Source organism: Gossypium raimondii, chromosome 12, assembly GCF_025698545.1.
Source record: "Gossypium raimondii isolate GPD5lz chromosome 12, ASM2569854v1, whole genome shotgun sequence".
Lineage (NCBI taxonomy): Eukaryota > Viridiplantae > Streptophyta > Magnoliopsida > Malvales > Malvaceae > Gossypium > Gossypium raimondii.
The window spans coordinates 6,285,231-6,310,369 of record NC_068576.1 but is presented as its reverse complement, the minus strand read 5'-3'; the positions used below and the strand labels follow the sequence as shown (position 1 = coordinate 6,310,369).

The window sequence follows — 25,139 nt, the reverse complement described above, 5'->3', positions numbered from 1 at the left end:
GTCATATTTTCATTATTATAAAAAACCCTCAAAAATCTCTATTCACTACACCAAAACAAGCTTTTAGCGGCGTTTGGATAAAAAACGCCGCTAAAGATCGATTATTAGCAGCGCTTTATGGAAAACGCCGCTGAAAATAAGCGAGATTTTTCATAAAAAACGCCACAAAAAATAATTTTACTTTAAAAATAGCGAGATTTTTAGCATAGCAAAACAGTGTCATTTTATTCCGAATGAAATAATTTTTTGCGGCGTTTTACATAAAAACGCTGCAAAAGGTGAGCAGTAAAACGCCACAAAAAATAATTTTAGTTTAAAAAATTAGCGCCATTTTATATAGCAAAACAGTATCGTTTTATTCTAAATAAAATAATTTTTTGCATCGTTTTTATGAAAAATGTCGCAAAAAGTAAACAATAGCAGTGTTTTTATAAAAAATGACACAAAAAACAATTTTACTTTTAAAAAATTGCGCCATTTTATAAAATCCCCCTAAATCCTTATCTTTCTTCCCCCCTAAAATCCCTAATTTCCTCCCTTGAAACCCCCAACATCACAAACATACCGCCCTTTAAAACTTTTAACTCCATGCCCATTGCTATCTTTTCTTCCTCAACCCCAATTCTTAAACTCCGATATTGACTAAAAAAATAAAAAGAATCGTTTGTACGTCTCTTCTCTTCTCTGTCTGTCTTTCTTTCTCTTCTTTGGCTTAGCCATGTCTCTGCTTTCTCTATAATTTCCTTAGCAAAGAAGAGAAAGCAAAGAAATCAAAGTAAACAAATGAAAACCCACCAAAAAATTCAAATCTCTTGTTAGTGTTTTTTTTTTGGTGCGTGTGTGTGTATGCGCGTTCAAAAAAAGCGAATTATTTTTTGGGTTTTAAGCTGTTGAACGGTGAAGAACATGACGATTGCAAATAGTTTTGATTTGTGGAAAAAAGATGCCTTCTTTTCTGCAGCAGAAGAGGTTCAAGAATCTACTGATATGCATGTTATTTTTTTTAATTTTAAATTTCATGCCTTTTTTTTTTAAATTTACTGGGGTTTGTTTGGTGACATGGATTGCAAAAAATGATTTTTTGGTTACCCGCTCATTACTCCCTCTTCTTCTCATCTCCGTCGTGCGCCCTAAATCCCCCAAATAAAAGTTTTTTTTTCTTCAGCTGAAATCCCTCAAATAGAAATCGGACCGAGCAGCTTTACATCAAGGAAGAAGAAGAGTCGGAAAAACAAAAGCAGCTAAGTTGCCCTTATGGCTTGTGAAGGCGAGTATTTTTGGCATGTAATTCAGCTACAAAATTTTCAGTTTTTTGTTTGGCAAAAATAGAAAGGCAAATCCCCAAAGCCCTTTGGATTAAATGGTTTTAATTATAGTAAATTTGACTTGCCCTTTTGTTTTACCTTAATCTACTTTTGCTAGTTTGTGGATGCTTTCCCTTTTCGTATTTTCTCTCTATTTTGATCATCTTCGAACAGATCGGCTTCAGATGGGTGAGGTAGTCTCTACAATTGCAAGTAGGTTTGCCTTTGCCGGCTACCCTCTCAATTCTTTTTTATCATTCTTGTTTTGGGTTTTCATTTTTTTTCTAAATGACTGACAGCTTCGATGCGCCATTTTTTTGAACTCTTTTTTTACAGCAAGCAATGGCCCCAAAAGGTATTTGGATTTTAGCTGTTACTGGTTTTAGTTTCATTGGACGTAATTGTTAACTCGATGATGTCTCTCAAGCAAATGCATCAAAGCTAAAAGTTTATATTACTGGTTCATTGTTTTTATAGTTTTAAAAGTTGTATCTTTGGGTTTATTATGGTTCATTATTTTTTATTGGAATATGTAGTTGCTGCCCTCTTTGAATGTCAATAGAGGCCAGCCAATTACAATATCTTTTGAAGTGATTTGTGTTAGATATTATTTTTGCAATGGCATTTGTGTATGCAGGGGCGAATCCATAATTTATTTTAGGGGCCAAAATTGAATTGTAATTTTCTGAGATGTCAAATATATATTTTATCATATATTAGTTTATGATTTTATAATTTTTGAAAGGATTAAGTATACTTTTTTTCCATTTTTTGAGGGGGCCAAAGCATAATTTTCCTTTATAGTGATTTATAATTTGATCATATGTAAGGGGTTATAATTTGATCATATTATTGGTTTATCAATTGTTGGGAGATTGTTCTCATAACACTAGCTACTGGTCCATTCATTGTTGCTGCTGGAGGCATATCTAATATATTTCTTCATAGGCTTGCTGAGAACATCCAAGATGCTTATGCTGAGGCAGCTAGCATTGCTGAACAGGTTTTTCTCTTCTCTCCTGGCTCCATTACTTTCAACCAGACTTATTTTTCTTAATGTTGTTAAGTGAATTTAAAATCCCCCATATAGTTTGCTTTATGACCCCTTGGTTTTTAAAGTTTCACAATTTACTTCATATTTGTTATTTTAACCCTATTTATAAAATCTAAAAACTCTATTATATAAATCAGAAAATGCCCCTCCTCAGTACAAAAATAATTAGAATCATGTTAATGAGTTGATATGTAGGGATTTCTTTGACTGGTTAGAGCAATTCTTATGAAATACAAAAATTACAAATGATTCTTTTTAGTAAAACACAAGGGAAGATTAGTTGATGATGACAAGCTGTATATTATAAAACTAATGGTGGAATGGATCTTTTATCCTTAATCAAGCTGACTTCAAAGTATAATTGCATAATATGGGTACTTCTTAAATTTGAAATTTACTATTTCTAAAGAGCACCAAAACCAGATATACATTTTTTATTATTTTTTCTTTTCTGGGTTTTGTATTTAATATATATACAGTCACAAAGAGCTCTCTTTGTTTTTTAAGCTGCTGTTGCTTTCTTTTTGCCACCATTTCTTTTCTTTTTCATGGTCTCTCATTTTACCATTTGTTGCCTTCACCATGGAGATGGAGAAAAGGCTTCTCTTTTCACTTCTTTTATTCTAGCTGCTGCTTCTTTTGGATTCCTCTTCAGCTCAGATGCAAGGTATTTCCTTTTATTTATATTTGTGTAGTTATTTAATAAAATGGGTTCTCTTTGTTCGTTGTTTGCAACTTTCTCCATGTTTTGTGAAATTTATGCTTTTCTTGTGATATGTGGTTTAAGGGCATCGATTTTATGAGTTATCTCATATAATCTCTTGTATTTTTAGGCTATTTTAACCATATTAATACCTCATCTATTCCTCTAGAAAAATGTTTAATCAATGTAAGCCACATTCTTGCTCATCCTTAATGAATTGCATGCTTTGGTTGTTGATTTTTATTTTTATTTAAAATATAAAGCAAGCCTAAGCTTAGACATCCACAACCTAAATCCCTGCCATACAGACACAGTAACCAACAGGCAGGCTTAAAGAAAGTAATGCTTTAATTGGGTTGTAGAACATTCATTATAAAAATTCTTGACAAGGTATAGACTTGGAAATCCTAGAACCTACTCTTGTCTTGTGTTAGAACTTTAATTATTAAATCAATATTTGTCTCTGACATATACTCCCAGTTATGCTAGATGTTGGTACTAACAATCTAAAGCTAATTGAAGACCCGCTTTGTGAGTAAAATATGTGCTTATTTACTTTGTTATTCATAGAATGGAACATATGAAATGCTTGGTGGTACTTTGTTTTATTTACCGATTGTGGAGATTTCTTTTGACATGTTTCTCTTTGGGGGTTTGGACAGATTTAGGACTAAGACAACCAAGGTTAGAAGGGGAAAAATATTTATCAATTATTGATGAGTTCATCGAAGCGGTTTTAACACGTTGGCCTAAGGCTATTGTACAGGTTTCTCTCTTTCAGAAGTAAGACTTTTGTTTTATGCTTATACCATGATGTTTATTTGATGGTTACCCCATTTAGTTTGAGGATTTTCAAATGAAGTGGGCCTTTGAAACTCTGAAACGCTATCGGGAAAGGTTTTGCATGTTTAATGATGACGTACAGGTGAGCACTTGGCCCAGCAAGTTGCTACTTTTATGGATAGGATTAGATTCTAGTGTAACTTAGATTGCTGCAGCATCACTATGAATGCCACCAATATTAGAAAGTTGTGCTTACTTAATTCTCTTAGGGAACTGCTGGAGTTGCACTTGCTGGATTGTTAAGAACTGTAAGAGCACAAGGTTGATCTTTGGATGATTTTCCAAACCACAAGATTGTTGTGGTGGGAGCTGGAAGGTATTTGGTTGACTTATAAAGCTTGGTCTTTCAATCTTTCACCATAATTTTTCTTTGGCTCATTGCATCCATTTCCTCACAGCTTTATTTCTCATAAAAACTTTTCTTTCTGGCTTCCAGTGCAGGGCTTGGTGTTCTTAGCATGGCTGTTCAAGCTGTTGTAAGGATGACAGGAAATGCAGAAACAGCTGCACAGAACTTCTTCCTACTTGATAAAGACGTACAATTTTGTACCTCCTTTCTAGCTTTTTTCACCCTATTTGTGCAAAGCCTTTTATGTTCTTTTAGATATGTAATGTCCTTTCTCTTGTATAATGAAGATGTGGATTTTATGAACTAATCATGTAAAAATGTTTTGCTAGAAAATCACCTGCGGATTTCTTTTTATGATATCTACTTCATTCATAGTTTTCTTTCTTTTTAGTTTCTTACTTCTACGAGAAAATCATTATGGTTTGACTCTAGGAATCTAAATTTTCTTATTTTTAATTGTGTTATTAATTTATTATTTTAAATTCTAAAACTAAATTCATTAATTTTTATATTTAGTTTTAAAGTTAAAATTTTCATAGAAAATTTAATTTAAATAATATTTTTTATTTATCCTTAACAAGTATATTTAAAGTTCAAATTTAAAAATAAAACATAATATAATATTTATCATAAAAATAAATGTTATTTGATTAAAATAATTTTTTTTAAAGCTTATGTCTTTTGCGGCGTTTTTGCTACAAGTGTCGCTAAAGGTTTGTTCTTTTGCGGCGTTTGTGAAAGAAACATCGCTAAAGGTCATGTTCTTTAGCGGCGTTTGTGGGAAAAGCGTCGCTAAAGAACATGATCTTTAGCGGCGTTTTTGTTTGTAAACACTGCAAACGTTTGCGACGTTTTCGTTAGCGGCCTTTTATGCGGCACTTGTGGAAGCGCCGCAAATACTTTTAGTGGCGTTAAAAAGCACCGCTAAAGGCCTAAAAAATGCCGCTAAAGACCTGTTTTGGTGTAGTGATTATTTATATTTTCGTAATATAACTTATTTCAAGTACTAATTAGATCTTTTGGTATTTAGGTTGAAATTGAGCTAGTACTAGCCTCCTTTGGGTACGATCTTCAGAGTACTCACCTACTTCGTTGTAACTATATTACAACCTGACCCGTATACTTGCAGATACCGCATCATTTATATATATCTTTTGCTGCAATATTCACACTCTAGATGTTAGTATGTCCGAAGGCGGTCAATAATTCGTGGCAGATCATTAAATCACCAACTCCTTTAAGTTCGATCCTTGGAATATTTCGGTGTTCCATTGTAACACTACAAATATTACAACTAACCTGCATTGCGGTAAAACCTTGCTCTAAATTTTTTTTTATAAATTTGTTGTTTTATGCACACACGTGTAATGTCAGTCAGACATTCTAATGGATCATTTGTAAGTGATGAGTCCTTGTCATCATTTGCTTCTCAACTTGCATAGGTACTTAAAAGTGTGTTTGGGTGAGGGATTTATAGGAGGGGTTTTATTTTTATCAAGATTTTTAAATTTATAAAAATGAATTTATTTGTTTGGGTAAATATATTAAAGAATTTCAGAATTTATAAGTAATTTCAAGAGGGGATCTCAGTAGCTCAATTTCCTTTTTCCAATTCCACTTAAAAATGTGGTTTTTCAAAATTCTTCATAATTTTATTTGATTTAATACGCACGATCCCACTTAAAAATATGGTTTTTCAAAATCCCTTATAACGATTTATAGTTATAGCAGCAGCCTAAAAATTTTAAAAACTAAATCGATTTATGATATTTATAGCAATAAACGTTTTACCGAAAAGTACCTATACATTGTGCAAGATGGATTTGGGTTGAGCGTGGGCTCGATAAACACGAACCAAACAACGAACAAGAAATTATTATTACTTTCAGTAGGAAAATAATTCTCTCAAGAAATTGGTAAAAATCGTAATTCCAAAAAAATATAATTTATTCTAAGTGAATAAATTATCACTATTTTTTGGTAGAATAACGATAAATTAATAACCAATAAGTGTGTTTTTTAAGTCAAACGGTGCTATCTATTTATAGAGAGAGATAGAAGAATCTTGGTTGAATAAGGCTTAAACAAATAATGTTATTGTTGGGGATCGATCTAATTAAGCAACGAACAAGTAAAAATACCGGAAGAAATTGAGAAATTGAACACACAAATTTAACGTGGAAAAACCCCTCCAAAGAATATAAAAGACTGCAGGAAAAAATAATTTTACTATAATGACAAAAGAACGAATAGTACAAAGATGGAGATAGAAACTAAACCTTGAAACCCCAAAAAACAAAGAACCCTCAAAATGTAAACACAAAAATTCTCCAAAAGTGTTATGAGTTCTAATCTCTAGTGAGTGTATTTTCTAAAGTTGTAAAAGAGCCTATTTATAGGCTAAATTCATAGGTCAAATAATAATAAAATAATCTAGACTAATCAGAATTTGATTGAAACAAATAAACAGAGTTTAACTAGAAGATTATTTTTCAAATTTGACTGAAATAAGAATCATACTCAACAATTATTTTTAATAGAAAACACTCTCTTTGTCTAACTAAGAGAGAGGAGGCAACACACCCTCTTAAATTCCCTTTGGGTTGCTGTTGCTCACATGTTATACGGGACAAATTTGATCTCTCATGTATTGGGTTCAATTATATGAGCTTCCTAAACTTTTAACCTAGCACTTTATGATTTAATCCAACCTAATGTTTATTTTCTATTTTCAAAAATAAATATTAATTAATTAATTAATTTAATTAACTAAATTAATTACCCAATTAAATAATTATCTCAACACAATTCTAATTCCGTTAAAGTTATAACAACTTTATTGTAAAAGATTTTATGAGGAAGTATATTTAATTTCATTATTCAAAGCATTCATAATAGAAAATTAATTTCATTTCATTTTTAACTTCAATTATTTAATTATAATTAATTAAATAATCATTCAAAACCTTAAATTAATTTCTCAAGTCATTTCTATACCTGGTGAGAAAACACATTAATTTGTTAATGTGACTCATTTATCTGACTTCATCATTTCCATTCATTTCTATTCATTTTGTTCCACATGCAATGAATTTTTTGTTTCAACGATCTAGTGGGGGGACCAATTGTACATATGTAATTAGGGCTTAAATAATTTATAATTAATGTCCAAATTTTTGTCTATTAATTATAAACTTATTTAGTCGTGAAGTTATTCCACTATAGTATAATGACTAAATTTTGAATCAGTTATCGTATAAATTTTCAATATCTTGTCTATGTATGTACCTAGATAATGCTATCACTTTGTTCTTTCTATCCCTTAGGATTCGAATGCCTAGAACAAAGATAGCTTCTCTTAAGTCCTTCATGCTAAACTGTTGGGTTAATCACAATTTAACCGATGACAATGTACTTAAATCATTTCCAATGAGTAGAATGTCATCGACATATACAATAAGAAAGACCACCTTTCCATCCTTAATATGCTTATAAACAGAAAGTTTATCAATATTTTGCTCAAATTCAAAAGTTTTGATCGTTTAATCAAATATTTGATTCCATGAGCATGATGCTCGCTTAAGTCCATATATGAATCTAAGCAATTTGTAAATTTTATGCTAATTTCCTTTAGCTATATATCGAGTGGGTTGCATCATATAAGTGCTCTCTTCAAGATAGTCATTCAAGAATATCGTCTTAGCATCCATTTGACAGATCCATAATTAAGAGTCGTCGTAATGGATAACAATATACAGATTGACTTGAGTATGGAAACCAAAAAGAAGGTTTCTTCGTAATCGATACCTTCTTTCTGAGTATACCCCTTTGCTACAAGTCTAGCCTTTTAAGTTTCCACTTTCCATTCACATTATTTTCTTCTTGTATATCCACTTAGCTAGATTTCATAGAATTCATCTCAGCTTTTATAGTTATTTCCCAAAGCTTGGAATCAGCACTCTGCATTATTTTTTTAAATGTGAGTTGGTCATTGTCTGCCTATTCAGAAAACTCAGTGTTTAAAACACTTCTGCTAAACTAGAAGAACTCGGGCTTACGAGAAACCTTCTCACTACAATGAAGCTCCTTATGTTGATGATTGTTTACAAATCTATTATTAGGAGTTGGATTCGAAACCAAGGATTTGTGTACTTCCTAAAAGTTCATCAAGTACTTCTTTACTTCAAGATTTAAAGCCGTTCGTGTAACTCCTCTCAAGGAAGGAGCATAAGTCGACACTATCAATATTTGCTCTTTCGAGTTATAAAACAAACCACCCTTTATTCCTTTTGGATATCTCACAAACATACACAACTTTATCTGTGAATCCAATTTCCTCACATCTTTATCCAACACGTGGGCTGGCCATCGCCAAATCCTTAAATGATTTAGACTTGGCTTCCTGCCATTCCATATTTCGTATGGAGTTTTAGGTACAAACTTAGTTGGTACATCATTCAAAATGTAGCAAGTCATTTGTAAAACATATCTCTAAAGGAGACTCGAAGCTATGAATAACTTAACATCAATTGAACCATGCCCAACAAGGTTCGATTCCTTTTCTCTGCCATGTCATTTTGTTGTGTAGTTCTTGGCGCGGTTAATTAGGATAATATTACATTCTCAATGAGGTAACCAAAGAACTCATCCAATAAGTATTCTCCACCTTGATTAAACCGAAGTGTCTTTATGGGTAAACCTAGTTATTTCTCCACTTCTGCACGAAACTCTTTTAATTTATCAAAAGTTTCACTTTTACGATGCTTTAGGTATACATACCTATATCTGGAATTGTCATCTATAAATGTTATGTAGTAATCGTAATCACCTCGTACACTGACGTTCTTGGGGCCACATATATCAATGTGCACAAGTTCTAAGATTTGACAACCCTCATTCCTTTTGCATTAAAAGATCACTTAGTCATCTTACCTTCCAAGCAATATTCATATTGTGGAATATCAATTTCCTTAAGCAAACTTAATGTATCATCTTTCACAAGTCTAGTTATTATTTCTTGGTTAATATGAATGTTGGAAAAAAATTGATTTAAAAACAGTTTTTTTGCATAGCGAAAAATTTAAATTTTGAAAACCAAACTGATTTGTGATAGTTATATCAATAAAACCTTTACAGAAATTGCACTTATGCTTTCGACTAAATGGGTCCTTGTCATTCTTGGCTTTCAATCGAATGGCCTTCTTTGTTATTCCTATACCACGAACTACTTCGATTGTGGGCTCGAACAAATTCAAATAAAGCACAGAACCAGAAATTATTTACTTTACTTTTAGTGGAAAAGAAAATCTCTCTTTAATATAAACCAGTAGAATTGTTATTCTAGAAAATAGAATTTATACTTAGAAAATAAATTCTCACTATTTTCGGGCAGAATAACAATATCTCAAAGTTTGGTATTTAGCCTTACCGTTTCCATCTATTTATAGGGAGAAGAATTAAAACCCTTGTTGAATTATTAGAAGTCTATTTCAATAGAAAAACATAATCCTAGTCTAACTAGGATTGGAGGGCGGGGCGACAACCCTAGTTAAATATACTAGGGTTTGCAGTCCCTAGTACTGTTAAATAGTAATCAAGTCATTTATCACAAAGACAAATGACTCGTGGCCACGTTTACTTTTCATCTATCATGTAATGCCAATGAGAGGATATCATTTACTTATTATTTGAGCTATGAATTCCACTAAAGTGAATGATGCTATATGTTGTAGAAGTCGTATACGCAATATACCGATTTTTCGGTTCCTTATATATTTGAATTTAGGCTTTTACTTCCATCAAAGTATATGAGTCATACATACATAGTCCATCATCCACTCAAGATTAAGGTATGTCACACTATGAATGTCTCAAGTGAATAAATTCATAAAACAATCTAAGATCTATCCTACTTAGGTCATGTCCAATGTATTGTCAATCCAGTCAGTGACATCTATGTCTCTATCTTCTGGGAGTCCTTCGTTTTGATGCTCAAGACAAAGCATCTCCCCAATTGGACTTGGTAGACGACTTAAGTCTTTAAACCAGTTTGCTCATTTCCAACTAGACTAAGGACTTATTTAGGTTTATCTACTAATATAAGTTATTTTTTTGTATTAGTATCCGACCACGTAATACCATTTAGCATTAGTTAAATGTTAGATAACTAGTGAACCAATCTTTATTTCCATTTTTCTTTGCATACAAAATCGTTGAGGACAATATACAAAGGCTATTAATGTAATCAATGAATATTTTTATTAAACCAATTTTCTCGAAAAATACAATTATACAAAATAAATATACTACATTTAGGGTACTAAACTCAACATCTTTAAATAGTGGTTAGCTTTGATTTTGGAAAATGAACAATTGTTTGTTATGTATTTGTTTGCATTTTATTAATACTAAAACTGAACAACCCATGGGTGTCAAGATCGTAGTCAATTTACCTAATGAACAATAGTTGAACCTTAACCTTTTCCTTCTAACCCCAAACCAAAATCTTTTAACCCTTAAATATTTACCTTTTTCCCTCAAACCTTAAACCCTAAATTAAAATTTTGATAAAGTCCTTTATAACTATTTTCCTCCAACCTATTCTGGCTACTATCACTTTTAGATCAATGATTTCAACCAAAATCTAACTTCAATCACGGAAAACTTGAACTCTCTTGATTTAGATCATGGTTTTCCATAAGTGTTGAAACATTGTTTTGATATAGTGAAATCTTTCATACTAATCATAAACAAGGTTTATCATAAACCCTAAAGCCTATTTAAAGTTAGGTTAAAAGAAGCTTTTATACTCAATCGGCGCTCCAACACTTGAAGAAATCCATTATCACAAAAGGCATCTGAATCTGAGAGTTAAGGTTACTTTTTATTGAAGTTAGAGGATACATAAAAACCCTTAGAGGAAAGAATTTGATGGGAATTTATTAAATGTTTCTATTTAGTGTTTAAGGTTTCGTTTGGGGATTAAAGTTTTAGGGTTAAGTTTCAGGAAAATAAGTTAGGGTTTTTATGTTATTTGAAAGAGATGCCAAGTTCAAAAAAATCCCCATGGTTTCTAGCTTACTCAACCCACAACTCTGGGGATTTACGGTTTAAGGAGATAGGTTAAGGTTATTCAATTATACATGTAAACTTTTTATGGGTTTGTTTAAGCGCGATGATTAACAAAAATCAGCGAGTTGAATGTTAGGTTTAGGGGCATGGGTAAGATTTTCTATTGTAGTAGTTATAATGGGGATCAGTAAAAATTGTTTGATTTGAGGTAAACCAATATAATAACACCGTGGATGATTTAGTGCATAAAAAATGATCTTGGTGCTTTGCGTTTGTCACTTAGACCAACAAGTGGACATTTCAACAATTATACACTTTGTTGAAATTAGGGGTCTAGAGTTTAGGGAAATGAGTTATTAGTGTTGACTATTGAGGTGCACCAAAAAAACATATTTTTAGAAATAATTCCAAAACATAATTATTCTAAAAATTAATTAAAATGTAATAATCTATACTATTATTTAAACCCTTGGTTGAGTTAGTGTTACGAGTTAACCGGACATCAACTCAAAAATTACAAAAATGTTTTTCATATTTAAAATAAATTAGATTATTCGAGGGTAGTTTAATCTTTTAAAAATAATAAGGTTTGAACTCAAACCAATATAGTTTTTAATTAAATACAACTCACTTTATCTAAACAAACAACCTCAAGCCTGAGCAAAAATATAAATCATTATACTCCAAGTTAATTTATATTGGTAATAAAAAAATAGACACAAGATAAAAAATTTGAGAAAAGTAGTGTTTTTCAGAGTGATCTAAACAATTAAATTAAAAATTAGTGATCCAATCGATTCAGATCAATTAGTTGTGTGTAATTACATAAAAAGCAAAACTGTTGTGAAAAAGAAAATTGGAGAAAAACAATGGTTCAATGGTTATGAGAATTTTTTATATAATTTATTTTTATTTAATTATTCTTGAAATGGTAATCCCATTAAGCTAGTTGTAACTCACCCACTTATTACCTCAAAGACACGCTTAAAAAAACCGGAAAAAGAAAGGGGTTAGTAAATCTGGATCTAAACCGGAACCCGAACTGATAACCCCACATCACACTCGCTCTACTCTACAAAAACCCTAGTCCCCCTTTCTTTTATTCTCTCTTTGTCCCGCAGTCTCTCCCGCTCCTTCTCGCTGCGATTTCGTCTTCAAGGTTCTTTCTTAATCCTTTCTCTCATTTTTACTCCTTAATACATGGGAATCAAGTTCTCCTGCTTGAATATTTTTCCTTATTCCTTTTATTTTGTTCTCTGTTTTTCATTTTCCAGATCTCAGTTCTCAAATCGTAGCGCTCTTTTCTATCAAGCCATGGCTCTGGTAAGCTTTATATCTGTGTATATATATTAGTTTCATTTCTTTTGGTGGTTTAACTGTTGAAAGAATTGACACCTAATGATTAAGTGGAAGTTATTTCGAGTAGAATTAGAAAGTGAAAATTGTAACTAGCTTTTTTACATTGCGAAAGAAGTGGCAGATTGAATATGTTTTATATAATTACTATCAATGGAATAGTTTATGGATTTGTAGATACTAATCATAACGATAAAAAAATTGATTTTGATTTTAACTCTACCACCTTCGATTTCAACTGGGAACCATTGACCAGAAGAAAGATGGATGGCGAGATGTTACGTCAATTAGGTTAATTGTGTATGGTAGATGGAAATGCTAAGTACCGGTTAGTAGTTTAGAATGTAAAGTGAATGGTCTTTAAGAGAATTTATGGGGCGAAAAGGATCAATTTCAGGATTTTACTGGATTCGTTGTAGGGATTGACTGGTGTTTGACATTCAATTCAACTTCTTAATCAACCGGTTCTTCTAATCAATGTGGTGTGTTGATTTACATGCAGGTCTTGCATGCAGGAAAAACAAATAAAAATGCCTTTAAGGCACTCATTGCTGCAGAATATAGTGGTGTGCAGGTCAAAATGGTTGAGAATTTTGAGATGGGTGTGTCAAATAAGACTCCTGAGTTCATCAAGATGAACCCTTTGGGGAAGGTGACCTTGTAACGCCTATTAATAGATTTAAACTAGAGAATTTTTTTTATACATGTTATGTAACCTTTTTTCTAGGTCAGTTCACTGAAGATATTTATAACTCTTCTAGGTTCCTGTGTTGGAAACACCTGAGGGTCCTGTATTTGAGAGCAATGCCATTGCTCGTTATGGTGAGAAGATCTGCTGAGTCCATATCCTAAATTTTCTTCCTCTAATGTTTGTTTATTTATTGGTATACTTTTCTCTGCAGTTGCTCGCTCAAAGGTTAACAACCCTATATGTGGTTCTACATTGATTGATTATGTAAGATTCTTATAGTACAATGGTCTTGTTTTCTTCTGTCATCAGTTAGGTTTATTTTAAACCATGGAAGTAATTGTTTGTATGTATTACTTTGGCTTTCTTAGGGTCATATCGAGCAATGGATTGATTTTGCAGCCATGGAAATTGATGCTAATATTGCAAAATGGTTGTATCCAAGACTTGGTTACGGTGTTTACCTTCCTCCAGTAAGTTCTACTGTCTTTCCTTGCAGATTCTTTTGTCATTTTAATTGGGCTTGATTTGCTGGGGCCATTCTTAGTCTTTGTTTCTTTCTAATTATAAGACAATAGGTCCTATGTTAAAATTGGAATAAGGCAACTTAGTCATCGAAATACAAAATATTAAGGAGGGAATGGTGAAGGGAAAATTGGCATTGATTACCTGTCTATGATTCTTGTTTTATTTATTTTAGAGAGGATTAGTTAGACAACATTTAGTACATGCTTAATGTGGTAGTGTTTTCCCATGCATAGTTTCTGGAAAGGAATCAACTCAAGCACTATTAAGTAATTTTGGTTCAAGGGAATGCCCATTGAATTGATAATCAAGTAGGCATGGGTTTTCTCCTCATTATTTTTTTAAGAGACTAGGTTGTTTTCTCCCCCATTCTGATGTATTTATTAATCTATATTAAGAGTTAAATTTTATTTTTGTAATTCAGTAGTAGCTCATTTTACTTCGTATGATTTTGCCCATCTATTTCATTTTAATCTTTTATTTTTATTTTGCATGTAGTCTGAGGAAGCTGCTATTGCTGCATTGAAGAGAGCCCTTGGCGCTTTGAACACTCATCTTGCTTCCAACACATTTCTTGTTGGACATTTTGTCACCCTTGCTGACATTATCATGACATGTAACCTCTACTTGGGTTTCTCCCAGATCATGACTAAGAGTTTTACCTCGGAGTTCCCTCATGTTGAGAGGTACTTTTGGACCTTGGTTAATCAGCCAAAAATCAAGAAGATTCTTGGTGAAATGAAGCAGGCAGTCTCTCTACCACCTGTTCCTTCAAAGAAGCCTGCTGCCCAGCCAAAGGAAACTAAACCAAAGGCCGAACCAAAGAAAGAAGCCAAAAAGGAGGTTGAGAAACAGGCAGCAAAGGCAGAGGCAGCTGAGGAGGAGGAGGCACCAAAGCCCAAACCAAAGAATCCTCTTGATTTGCTGCCTCCAAGTAAGATGGTACTGGATGACTGGAAGAGGCTTTACTCTAACACAAAGACCAATTTCCGAGAGGTTGCAATTAAAGGTATCCCTGTTGTTTTCACAGTAGCACTCCCTTTTAAAAGCATTGTTTGGGCTTGTGATATCTGATACTTGATTCGTGTCAGGATTCTGGGACATGTATGATCCCGAGGGATACTCACTGTGGTTTTGTGACTACAAGTACAATGAGGAGAATACAGTTTCATTTGTCACAATGAACAAGGTTGGAGGATTCCTGCAGAGAATGGATTTGGCCCGCAAGTATGCATTTGGGAAGATGTTGGTGATCGGTGCTAACCCTCCATTCAAGGTGAAAGGACTATGGCTTTTCCGTGGGCAAGAGATTCCTCAATTTGTGATTGACGAGTGCTATGACATGGAACTCTACGAGTGGAAGAAGGTTGACCTGTCAGATGCAGCCCAGAAGGAACGGGTGAATCAGATGATTGAAGACTGCGAGCCATTTGAGGGAGAGCCTCTCTTGGATGCCAAGTGCTTTAAGTGATAGAATATGTTCTTAATTTTACTTTTTTATATTTCTGGTACCTTTTTGCATGTCAGGTTTTATTTATAGATCGCTGTTTTCAGTTTTTGATTAAGGTAACATTACAATTAAGTTTTTATGTTCTCAGATGTTGGATTTGAAATGCTCTATTTATGTTATATTAAGGAGATATAGTTTCTATTGTTTTACAAGGTTGCATCATTTTGCTTTGCATACTTTCATTAATCTTCGCAAGAAGGCAGCCATGAATTCCAGAAATTGTAGTGGATATAGAAGCATAATACCAGTGGAAGCAAAACCAGACTAACGTAAAATGAACAAGATAGAGAGATAATACTTGCTATGAAGGTAAAAGATAATACAAGGGACTGATTGTATCTTATGACGAAGGGCATACATAGAAATATGCATGTAAAATTGTCAGTACAAAGAATCATGGGAGCACATCGGAAGCAGGCGAAAATAATTAGGGAAACAAGTTATTCTTGAACTAGTGGAAATACAGACTGACGTCAAACCTTATGGGAGGGGCAATGAATAATACATAAAAGAAGGAAAAGAAAAGGAATATCAGTGGAGAAGAAAACCCATATGCAGCCCAAAAACTGATGGGAGTTTTGACTTAGATCTTCCTAACTCAGCCTCCCTAAGTTAAGGTGAAATACATCATCCATCACAAAAGCCAAGCCAAGCCATCTCGATTTCAATTGATGATCAGAACCAGCAGAAAACAAGGGATTTCTTCATCTTCCCGTCTTCGCCCGCTTCATTCCCGTACTGTTGAAAGGCGACATACCTGGGCTCATGCTTGGGCTCATACTTGGGCTCATGCTTGGGCTCTCTTCCCTTAAGGTACCATTTAGCAAAGCTAACTCCCTAAGCTGCTGTTTCTTATAGCTATCCAAGGATTCATCCTGGAAATGGTGGAATGGAGAAGGGTTAGCACAAAAACAGAAATGGAATGGAAGGGTTAGCTATCCATAGAAGATAGCAGAAATTGCTTTTGCTCATTCATACCACTGGCTTCAGAAGGTTATCTAGTATTGCAACAGCATACTCCAGACGAGAATTTACCATATCCTCGGGAAATTCAGCCTCCACCAACACATGCAGTGGCTCATTAAGATGTTCGTATCCAGGTTTATCTTTCAGTTTCTCTTCCTGTAGAAAAAGCCAGCCGCCAGTTGTGAGAATTTAAAGGAAGTAGGAATGGATAACAAGTGGGCAAACAACCAAGGAAAACTTGATCTTATACTTAAACCAGAAACTGTCAGAACTAGCTCATGCACTACTGTATTTAAGGAGTTACTTTATGTAGTAAAGGTGATCGCTGCATTGATTGATCCACAATAGTCACTTGTCCAAAAATGCAAAAGACTAAGTTGCCATTTCGATGATGCTTTTACTTTTTGCTTCTTGTAGTAGAAAAGTGAAAAGCATAAAATACACATTAACTATAAACAAGAGACAAACAGCAAAAAGCCCAAAACAAAACCCAATTAAACATGATACTGAAATCGGCTGCAAAGCATGTCATATGCAAATGGAGAAGCAGATTACTAGCATATATGAAGTTACATGAGCAAATTTCACATCACCTACAATTTAAAATGCCATTGAGAGGGAAAAAAATGAGAAACATGCTCCTAAACTAGCCCAAGAACCAGCTACATTCCAATTTTCAAGAGAAAGTAGAAAACACTTGCACGGTTCCATTATAATCAGAACTTGTATAAATGACCAAACTAGAAGTAGCTTAAGACTTGACCTATGGTGCATATCAAACTACACTCTTTTACCAAAATTACTTGCTGGAAATAAAAAGAATTCATGACTGACTTCACCTTTACAGAATCCTTGACTGAACCCTTGCCTCGTATGTACACCCTACACTCTGTCATGGCTTCAACTCTCTTTAGGGAGTTTCCCCGTGGTCCCAAAATTCGGCCAACAAAATTGTACTGCAAGGGCACTGAGTCTGACCTATTATCTTACAAAAGAAGAAAATGAAAACTAACAATTTTCAACATAACTTACATTTGGATATTTATCCACAGGAACATCAAGTCTAACAACTCTCTTTACAATCGGTGTTGTAGGGGCTCTAGGCAAACCGGGCCAACCCACTGATGCAGCTTGAATTGGAGGAACTCGTTGCATATGCCCATTTTCCTGGAAGCAAGATAACAACATTTAACAAATTTCATCTTCCTTCCATTTAATATTAATGAGAAGCAAATTATTCATCGTAAGAATAAATCACAGTGGGAGCCAATAACAAGGCAGTTGAAATTTATTAAGCTGGTAAGCAATTAAAAATTTTAATTTAAAACAATAGATTTGTATATAACCATTAAGCAGCATTACCTCTGTTTGCATTACAGACCAACCCTCCAAATCCATCTGTCTCCCATTGGGATGTTGACCTAATGACCTGAAAGGACTATCATGTTCAAATCGCTCTTGATCGACAAAACTAGGAGTAAGACTTGAGACCCTTCTGATCTCTGCAGTTACATGAGAAAAAACAAAAGTGACAATATGCAGTCAAAATTACCTCAATGGTAAAAGTGAACATTTGGGGTTTATTTTTTGGCTTAGGCCACATGTTTTAGTACAACCATCTAGTCTAGGATAAACTCAGCCTGTAATAACTTAAAATCATATGTTGCTAGTTTAGACTAACAGTAGATCAACTATAGCTAGGTGGACAGTTTGTACTAGGCTGTTGTTTGTTTACAATTTCAGTTCAATATCGTTAACATGAGAGATTTATTCTTGGAAGAAGCAAACCAACAATGCACTCATGATGATGAATCTAAGATAACAATCTAGTAAAATGAAACTTATATTTACATCCTTGAGAAGCGCATAACATGAATAGATACAGATAGATTTACTTTTAGTGTGATGTTCATTCAACCAAAAAATAATCAAAACCAGTTTCCAACGATACCAATGCAAGTGCTAATGAATCTTATATTGCAGAAAAAAGGGGAAAAAATCAATAACCTTGATTAACGAGCCTGGTACATAGAGGCAGAACTTGGGTAAAAGGTACCAACTTATGTTTCTCTGCCAATAATTCAGCTAAATATCTGCCATTGTTAGATTGTAAGTTAACATTGAAGATAACAATGATAAAGTAAAACCATATCTAGATAAAATGGAATATGTAAAGCATACACAAATGAACTATGAACCTGAGGGGCAAAAGAACATAACCATCAATTGAAAACATAACAATCAATCATACAAAAACAAGAAGATAGAAACAGAAAAGTTTTTTCCTTTAACCAACTTCAAGAACCCATATCGATCAGCAGAAGAAACTTCAATTATTAGATCAATAAAAGAAAACCATCAAAAATTGGAGTAAAACTTTCCCAAAAGAACCAAAACAGAACATGGGCTTTGATTGATTAAAGCAAATTAAGAAAAAAAATCGGACCTATCACGATCTGTAGGAAGAGAAGAAGCCCTATGAGGAGAAGCAGGAACTCCAGAAGGCGGATACTGAAAGTAACTCCCTGGTGGGATCCTCTCCCCCATCATATATATAAATCACCTTCCCTTATTCCTGCTTCATTCATTCAACATATGTTAGAAAAAGAAAAGGTAATCAAAATCAAGAATCCTACGTAGAAACACGTATATAAACATTAAAGAGGAAACCCGAACTTACTTTGATGAAAGGAAAGGGAGAAAGTGGCAGATGGAGAAAGCTAAGCTAATAAGCAAAAGAGCAAAAAGGGGCAGAGATGCAAAGTCTGCTGCCCTCTTTTTTTATGTGGAGCAGAGTGTCAATCAAAGAGACTAAAGCCCTACTCCCAACAACGCTCTTATGATGCTTTGTTTTGCTCCATTTATACCCTCTCAATTTTTTACCTCATCCATCATTTTATCTTTTTTTCACTTTTTCTCATGCACAAATTCTTTTTATTGTGTCGTCGTGAAACATGTGAAATAAAAATGTTTGGACTTTTTAATCCTTTTTTCTTTAATTGTCATTCTCGATATGGTGTTATCATCCAAATTCTTCCATCATTACTGTTTGTATTATTCTCACTTTTTTAATCAATCTTCTCTTCAACAAAATAATTTTAATTATCTCTTATTAATTTACTTAATATTATCACTTTTAAGTATTTTATTTTATTAATGAATCTCTTAATTAAATTAAATTATAATTTCACTTTTTTAATCAATCTTCTCTTCAACAAAATAATTTTAATTATCTCTTATTAATTTACTTAATATTATTTTATTTTTATTAATGAATCTCTTAATTAAATTAATTATGACACATGATAATTTTGATTTTGACCCACAATAGTTTTAACTTAATATATATAACACTTTGTAATTCATTCATAAATTTACTTTATCTACAAATACTCTCTCAAAATTTAATCACATACACGAATGTTCTGCGTATTGTGAAAGAGACAACCTTGAAAATTGGTCTCATCTTGATGCTCGATTATATTTGTATCTTGAGCTTTCAACTTTGATAGAATAAATTTTTTTAATTTTGATTCATCATATCTCATTTCATGCAAAAAAAAATCAAAATTAATTAATTTTTTTTATTTCATTTTCCACTGCCAGCTTAGCTTCATGCTCCACTTCATCCGTTCCCTGATCACCATTTCTCCAATCTCCATATAACGTGGCTAAAGCAAGTGCCATTTTTCATTTTTTAACCGCTTGCAGCCTTTTATAATTTCAAATAATTGTGTAGTCTGCAATGTTGACTAGAATTTGATTTCCTGTTGAAGCCCTCGTATAATCGAAAGTGTAAATCCTTGGTCATGTAAGGCTCTACTTTCTTTGTCTAATAAAAGCAAAGTTGCAGGACTCAAATTTTCTTATCCAAATTGATTGCAGTTTTTTCTTTTCATTCTAACATGAAGATCTTAATTTTGAAGCAACCCACGTCAAATTTTAAATCGAGGTTCGTCGTGTAATTGAACCAAGCGCGAAGAATAGCAGCAGTATTTAAATTCTTAAATTTGCATACTTCAGATAACTTCAAGAGCCAATCTTTTGTAGATAAGTTCTTCTATTTCTTGTCGCATGGCTTTTTTATTTTTAGGGTCATCTGTAACACACTTCCCGGATGCTACTCGGATAGATTTCAGACTTGGCGAACAGTTTGTCTTATCTTTAAAGCTTTTACCACTCAATCTACTATTCACAGTGATTACACCAAAACGAATACTATTCTTACAATATAATTTCCTCATTCATCTACCCAACGTTAAATATATACACATCATAGTTGGAACAAGACTTTCAATATTTACAATTTCATAAGCTAAGCCTATAGATCGCCCCTAATATGTACATGTTTAAAACTCAAAAGTTGCTAGGCTCACGCAAGATACAGCAAATTCTGGCTTAGTCCCTCCCTTTTAAGTTCAAAATAGCTTTTGTTACCCGAAGACAAAATAGATCAAGGAACATGGTAAGTTCAAGGTGAACTTAGTGAATTTGCAAGTTGCTTACTCGCCCACACATATAGCTTGCGAAGAATATAATTTATGCATAAAGACAAATAGTACGTTTAACAGTTCATGTATGAGTATAAGTAACACGCATACACACACTTTGCTCATATAAATCGATCACCTTTACTCTCTGTGGACATACGCATTGTGGAATATCTAGGTGGATTTACCCAATGCAACTTATACAGGGTGAAAAATCTTGGCAAAGTTATACTTGGCTAATACACCCCAAACACATGCCTGTGAATTCACATTTGTGGCTTCATGTTTGCTGACATATACTTGTGAACTCAGATTTGCAGATTCATACCTGCACTCGTTTATACAAATCTATACTTACAGATAGTTCTTGTAGACTCACGTTTGATGAATATTTCTCATGCAATCATGCTTGGAGAACTTAGCCCTGTAGAATCGCATTATGTGAATTTGTTCACGCGGACTTGTACTTTTCGGACTTATTTCGTTAACTTTCATATAGCAGAGTCTCATTGGACCAACTTGGCCTAGAAGCTTGAAAACAAGACTTGCTGACTATCTTACATACAATATGGCCATTATGGAATCATACTTGTAAGATATTCCCTACGAATTGATGCTTACAAATGATCCTGCAAACTCATACTTAGCTAACAATCTATGTGAATTCAAGCTTGACAGATTATCATGTTTGCAGATTCATTCTGGAATGGTTACACACTTGTGCTCTTAAAGTCAAGTGCGAATTATCATGACTTGTAACATGAGGGCAAGTCCCCGCGGACTATCATAATTTATAACCACGAGAAGAAGTTTTTGCGGACTCTAGTCCTCCTTCAATTAATATCCCGCCACAACACCAATACTTCTTCAATTATCATTCCACCACAACACTGATACATCATTCAATCAACATCTTGCCACAACGCCAGAACTTCATTAATCAATATCCCACCACAACGCCAATGCGTCATATTGTATCTTATTCCTGGACACATTATTTACTATCAAGAAGACATTAGCATGCCTCCCATTCTAAGTTTTACAGCTTACCAACATAAGGGCAATTCAAATATCAATCAATACATCAATGGTATGAGGTTTACATACCCTTTCACTTTCAACAAAACAACATTGACAACATTAGCAACAACAAAGTTCAACGTCACCAAATGTTACAGCAGAATTTTCCAACAAACATAACCCAACTATCACAACCCTGTAACATGCAAAATGAAAACTGAGAGTTGCAGTTGAGAAACTCATCGGCAAAACACCAGGATGCTTGAACCCTACAATTGTTTAACCTTTCCTTTGTCTCTTAGGCCTCCTCCTTGGTTAGCTAAACAAAATAACCATTAGACAATCAAAACGATAGCATTCATAAGTGAGACCGTCGAAATCCATTAACATGCAAATTATCTTTATAAGCTATCTAAGATTTTTTTTTTTCACATCCATGAACTTTACCATAACTTACAAGTTTCTTACCTTTTTCATTCAATAAAAAAGATACAAAAGAGTTAGAAAGGTTACTAGCTCACCAAATTCTTAATTTATAAGGCTAATATGTTTATTTTTCCCTTCACACAAATCGCTTCTTATGTAACACCCCAATTCTAGCAGGCACAAGGTTTGGCGTATAGTCCTAAAGTAGTATGATCGGCCGAATAAGCTTTGCCTAAGTACATCTTTCGGCATATAGAGCGAGCATATAAAATTATGTGGTTAAGTTAATAAAAGTTCATTGTCAGGTTACTATATTAATTGGAATAAACCAATGACCAAGTAAAATGGTATCGAAAGTATGAGTTCACATTAGGGATATAGTGCGTCCATTAATTGTGGTATTGTGCAAGTTAAGTTGCAAGGTAAGCTGGTTAGAAACCAACTGAATGTGAACCAATATAGTTAAAAGATAAGGGGATATTAAATTAGGTTTCTTGGAAGTTGTAAACTTTTGATAAGATAATTTAGTAATAATGTGACATTTGTCAAGTTTCAATAAGGACTTAGATTATAATAATAGATATTTATGTTTGGAAAATGGGAATTCTCTTTTTCTTTCTTCTAATGTAAGGTTATCTAAGGCTTGAAGAACTAAAGGCATTTCTCTAAGCTGAAGTTGAGATCCCGAATTTTATTAGTGATTGCTCCATGTTAAGGTAAGTTTTATGGCTCTACATGTTGTGTTATGAAAGAGACGTCTGTATGAGTGCATGAACAGTAAAATGAAGAAGTAAGGCTTTGTATGTGGTTCATCTGGGTTTGAGATGATAGTATGGTTACTCGAATGAGCTTTAATTGTGTTACCCTATTTTGTAAGTAGTGGTTGCTGCAGTATCTTGATAAAGGTTGGATCTAGAGTTCAAACTACTGTCCGTGGTTGTCAGGTGAGTCTTTAAGTTGACTCTTGTAGGTATACTATTCATATGAGATACCTTTGTGGAAATTTATTGAACTATGAAATTGAAACTAGAAAAGTATAGTAAGAATGTTTGTTAGGAATGGCATGTATAGTTCGTATGAAATCTGTCAAGCTTAAGTATGAGATAAGTATCCTAATGTTGAAGCATGGTTGTATGAGTACATCTGGTAAAAATGTGAAGGGATGTGAATTAGTTTGGGTGTATGTTAATGCATGAAAGCGTTCTTAAATAATGTCAGAATATGAAGAGCTTGTCAATAGAATCTGTGTCTGTTCACCGCGGTGGAGTCTAACGGGGTCCGTTGGGATTAAAAACACAATCTCTGATATTAATCTTGAAGGAAAAACCTATGTTCATGGCACATTTCGAAAGGAATTAAAGAACGGTGATTTTCCAATGGGGTTCTTTGCGTGTCCCAGGATGATGACGGGCAAACCTCACATAACATGAGTTTAGGTAAATCCATATTATAAACACGTCAGGAAAGAAAGAAAGCCTTTGTGGCGCAATATGAAATGAATGCCTTTGTGGTGAATTATGAAGGGATAGCCTCTATGGTGAAACCTGCAATGATAGCCTTTGTAGCAATAATTTAAAAGACAAACCCTTGTGGCGCACTCTAAAAGAACGACTTATATGGTGAATTTTGAAAATATTGCCTTTGTGGCATATCATAGTAAGGCTTTCAATGGTGTACCTTAAAGGAATGATTTCTGGTAGCGAATTTTGTTTTAAATTGTTTTGGCACATTGAATATGACTTGTAAGTGTGATTAGAAAGATTAGAAAGGCACAGTGTCTTTATGGGCTATGGTAAAGTGTTATGCAAGACCATGATTCAACTATGAGTAATGAAGTGATGAGATGTAGAAGAGGTGATGAGTAAACATAAAAGAAGCATATTTTAAATAAGGGTTTTTCTAATCGTATATCTGAAGGCACTTGTTATCTGTATATGTGATCAAACATGAATTGTGGTGAAACGATGGCTTAAAGTTATGAATACAAGAGTAACGGTGTTTCGGTCATATAGACCTCTGTAAAGGAAATGAGTAAAGACTTATGAAAGATCATCTTGAAAGAGGTAAGTGGTGTATTGAAGGTGTTGATGGGTAAGTAATGAGTTCAGAGTAAGGCGTGATATCCATAGAGAATGGAGAATGAAATTCTGGGAAAAATATTTGTCAGAAACAAGTTGAAAGACCAGGATAATAAGAAAGTCTTAACAATTCTTCAGTAACAATGTGCAAGCATTGTGCAGGTAAAGGACATTTTTCTCACTAAGTTCTTATGAGCTTACATGAGTTTATATTTTTGCTTTAGGCTGATTATGAGTATGCACTAGGAGGAATGATGCCAGGATTACTCCAAAGAAAAGGGCATATTAGGATATTATAAATACAGAACAAGCTTGGCGGCATGTTCAAAGATTAAAATACTTCTTAAAAATCCACACTTGAAGTATCTGTAATAAATTAGGGTTTTAATTTAGATATCATTATAATTTAATTGCCTTGTGTTGTATCCGTATTTACTCGTTGTATTTACTTATGTATTTTAGTTTCAAATTTGTAATAAAGTAAGTTATAGTTGACTGAAATTTGTATAAGTAGTTTAGGATTCAACATTCTATTCTAATTATTGAATTATTGTTCATGCCTATTCTTTCTATCAAGTTTATATTGTTATGAGATCCATGAGGAACTAATCATCTTGTGGGGGATTAATGAGTGGAGGCATGATTAATTAACTATTTTGTAGGGTTCTCTTAAGCGGATCAGTTGTTCAGGAAATGAATAACTTAAACCCTAGGCTTGACGACCCTAGGAAGTCATTAAGGTGGGAATTAATCCAA

The 25,139-nt window shown here is 33.5% G+C and overlaps 2 protein-coding genes and 1 long non-coding RNA gene across 9 annotated transcripts; 2 read left to right on the top strand and 1 right to left on the bottom strand.

The window, feature by feature from the left end:
- The first annotated feature begins 498 nt into the window (after positions 1 to 498).
- On the top strand, positions 499 to 4,625 carry LOC128035574 (uncharacterized). Of its 7 annotated transcripts, none has more exons than XR_008192048.1 (8): positions 502 to 1,517; positions 1,604 to 1,659; positions 2,253 to 2,307; positions 2,958 to 3,025; positions 3,724 to 3,827; positions 3,903 to 3,986; positions 4,114 to 4,220; positions 4,341 to 4,625. It is a non-coding gene; the product is annotated as an uncharacterized LOC128035574 (long non-coding RNA). The 7 variants fall into 7 exon arrangements; XR_008192046.1 differs by having other exon boundaries at positions 504 to 1,517; positions 1,641 to 1,659; positions 2,947 to 3,025; XR_008192043.1 differs by having other exon boundaries at positions 504 to 1,517; positions 2,947 to 3,025.
- Positions 4,626 to 12,363: 7,738 nt separating this feature from the next.
- LOC105763039 (elongation factor 1-gamma) lies at positions 12,364 to 15,555 on the top strand. The gene is made up of 8 exons (XM_012581073.2): positions 12,364 to 12,483; positions 12,599 to 12,647; positions 13,183 to 13,332; positions 13,442 to 13,502; positions 13,583 to 13,635; positions 13,740 to 13,841; positions 14,392 to 14,902; positions 14,985 to 15,555. Exons 2-8 carry the CDS (start codon positions 12,639 to 12,641, stop codon positions 15,362 to 15,364), a joined length of 1,266 nt encoding a protein of 421 aa, XP_012436527.1. The 5' UTR covers positions 12,364 to 12,483; positions 12,599 to 12,638; the 3' UTR covers positions 15,365 to 15,555.
- A 118-nt stretch (positions 15,556 to 15,673) lies between these two features.
- Positions 15,674 to 18,957, bottom strand: LOC105763038 (KH domain-containing protein At1g09660/At1g09670). Its single transcript, XM_012581071.2, is given in 8 exon segments — positions 15,674 to 16,278; positions 16,382 to 16,525; positions 17,209 to 17,325; positions 17,402 to 17,536; positions 17,732 to 17,871; positions 18,377 to 18,462; positions 18,816 to 18,925; positions 18,928 to 18,957. Coding segments are annotated over 8 exon segments (933 nt in total). The 3' UTR covers positions 15,674 to 16,107.
- Between the last annotated feature and the right edge of the window lie 6,182 nt (positions 18,958 to 25,139).

Excerpts from the sequence above, each read along its gene's own strand:
- LOC105763039 (XM_012581073.2), top strand. Across the intron at positions 13,842-14,391 it reads ACGGTGTTTACCTTCCTCCA|TCTGAGGAAGCTGCTATTGC; the intron begins GTAAGTTCTACT and ends TTTTGCATGTAG. Across the intron at positions 14,903-14,984 it reads CCGAGAGGTTGCAATTAAAG|GATTCTGGGACATGTATGAT; the intron begins GTATCCCTGTTG and ends GATTCGTGTCAG.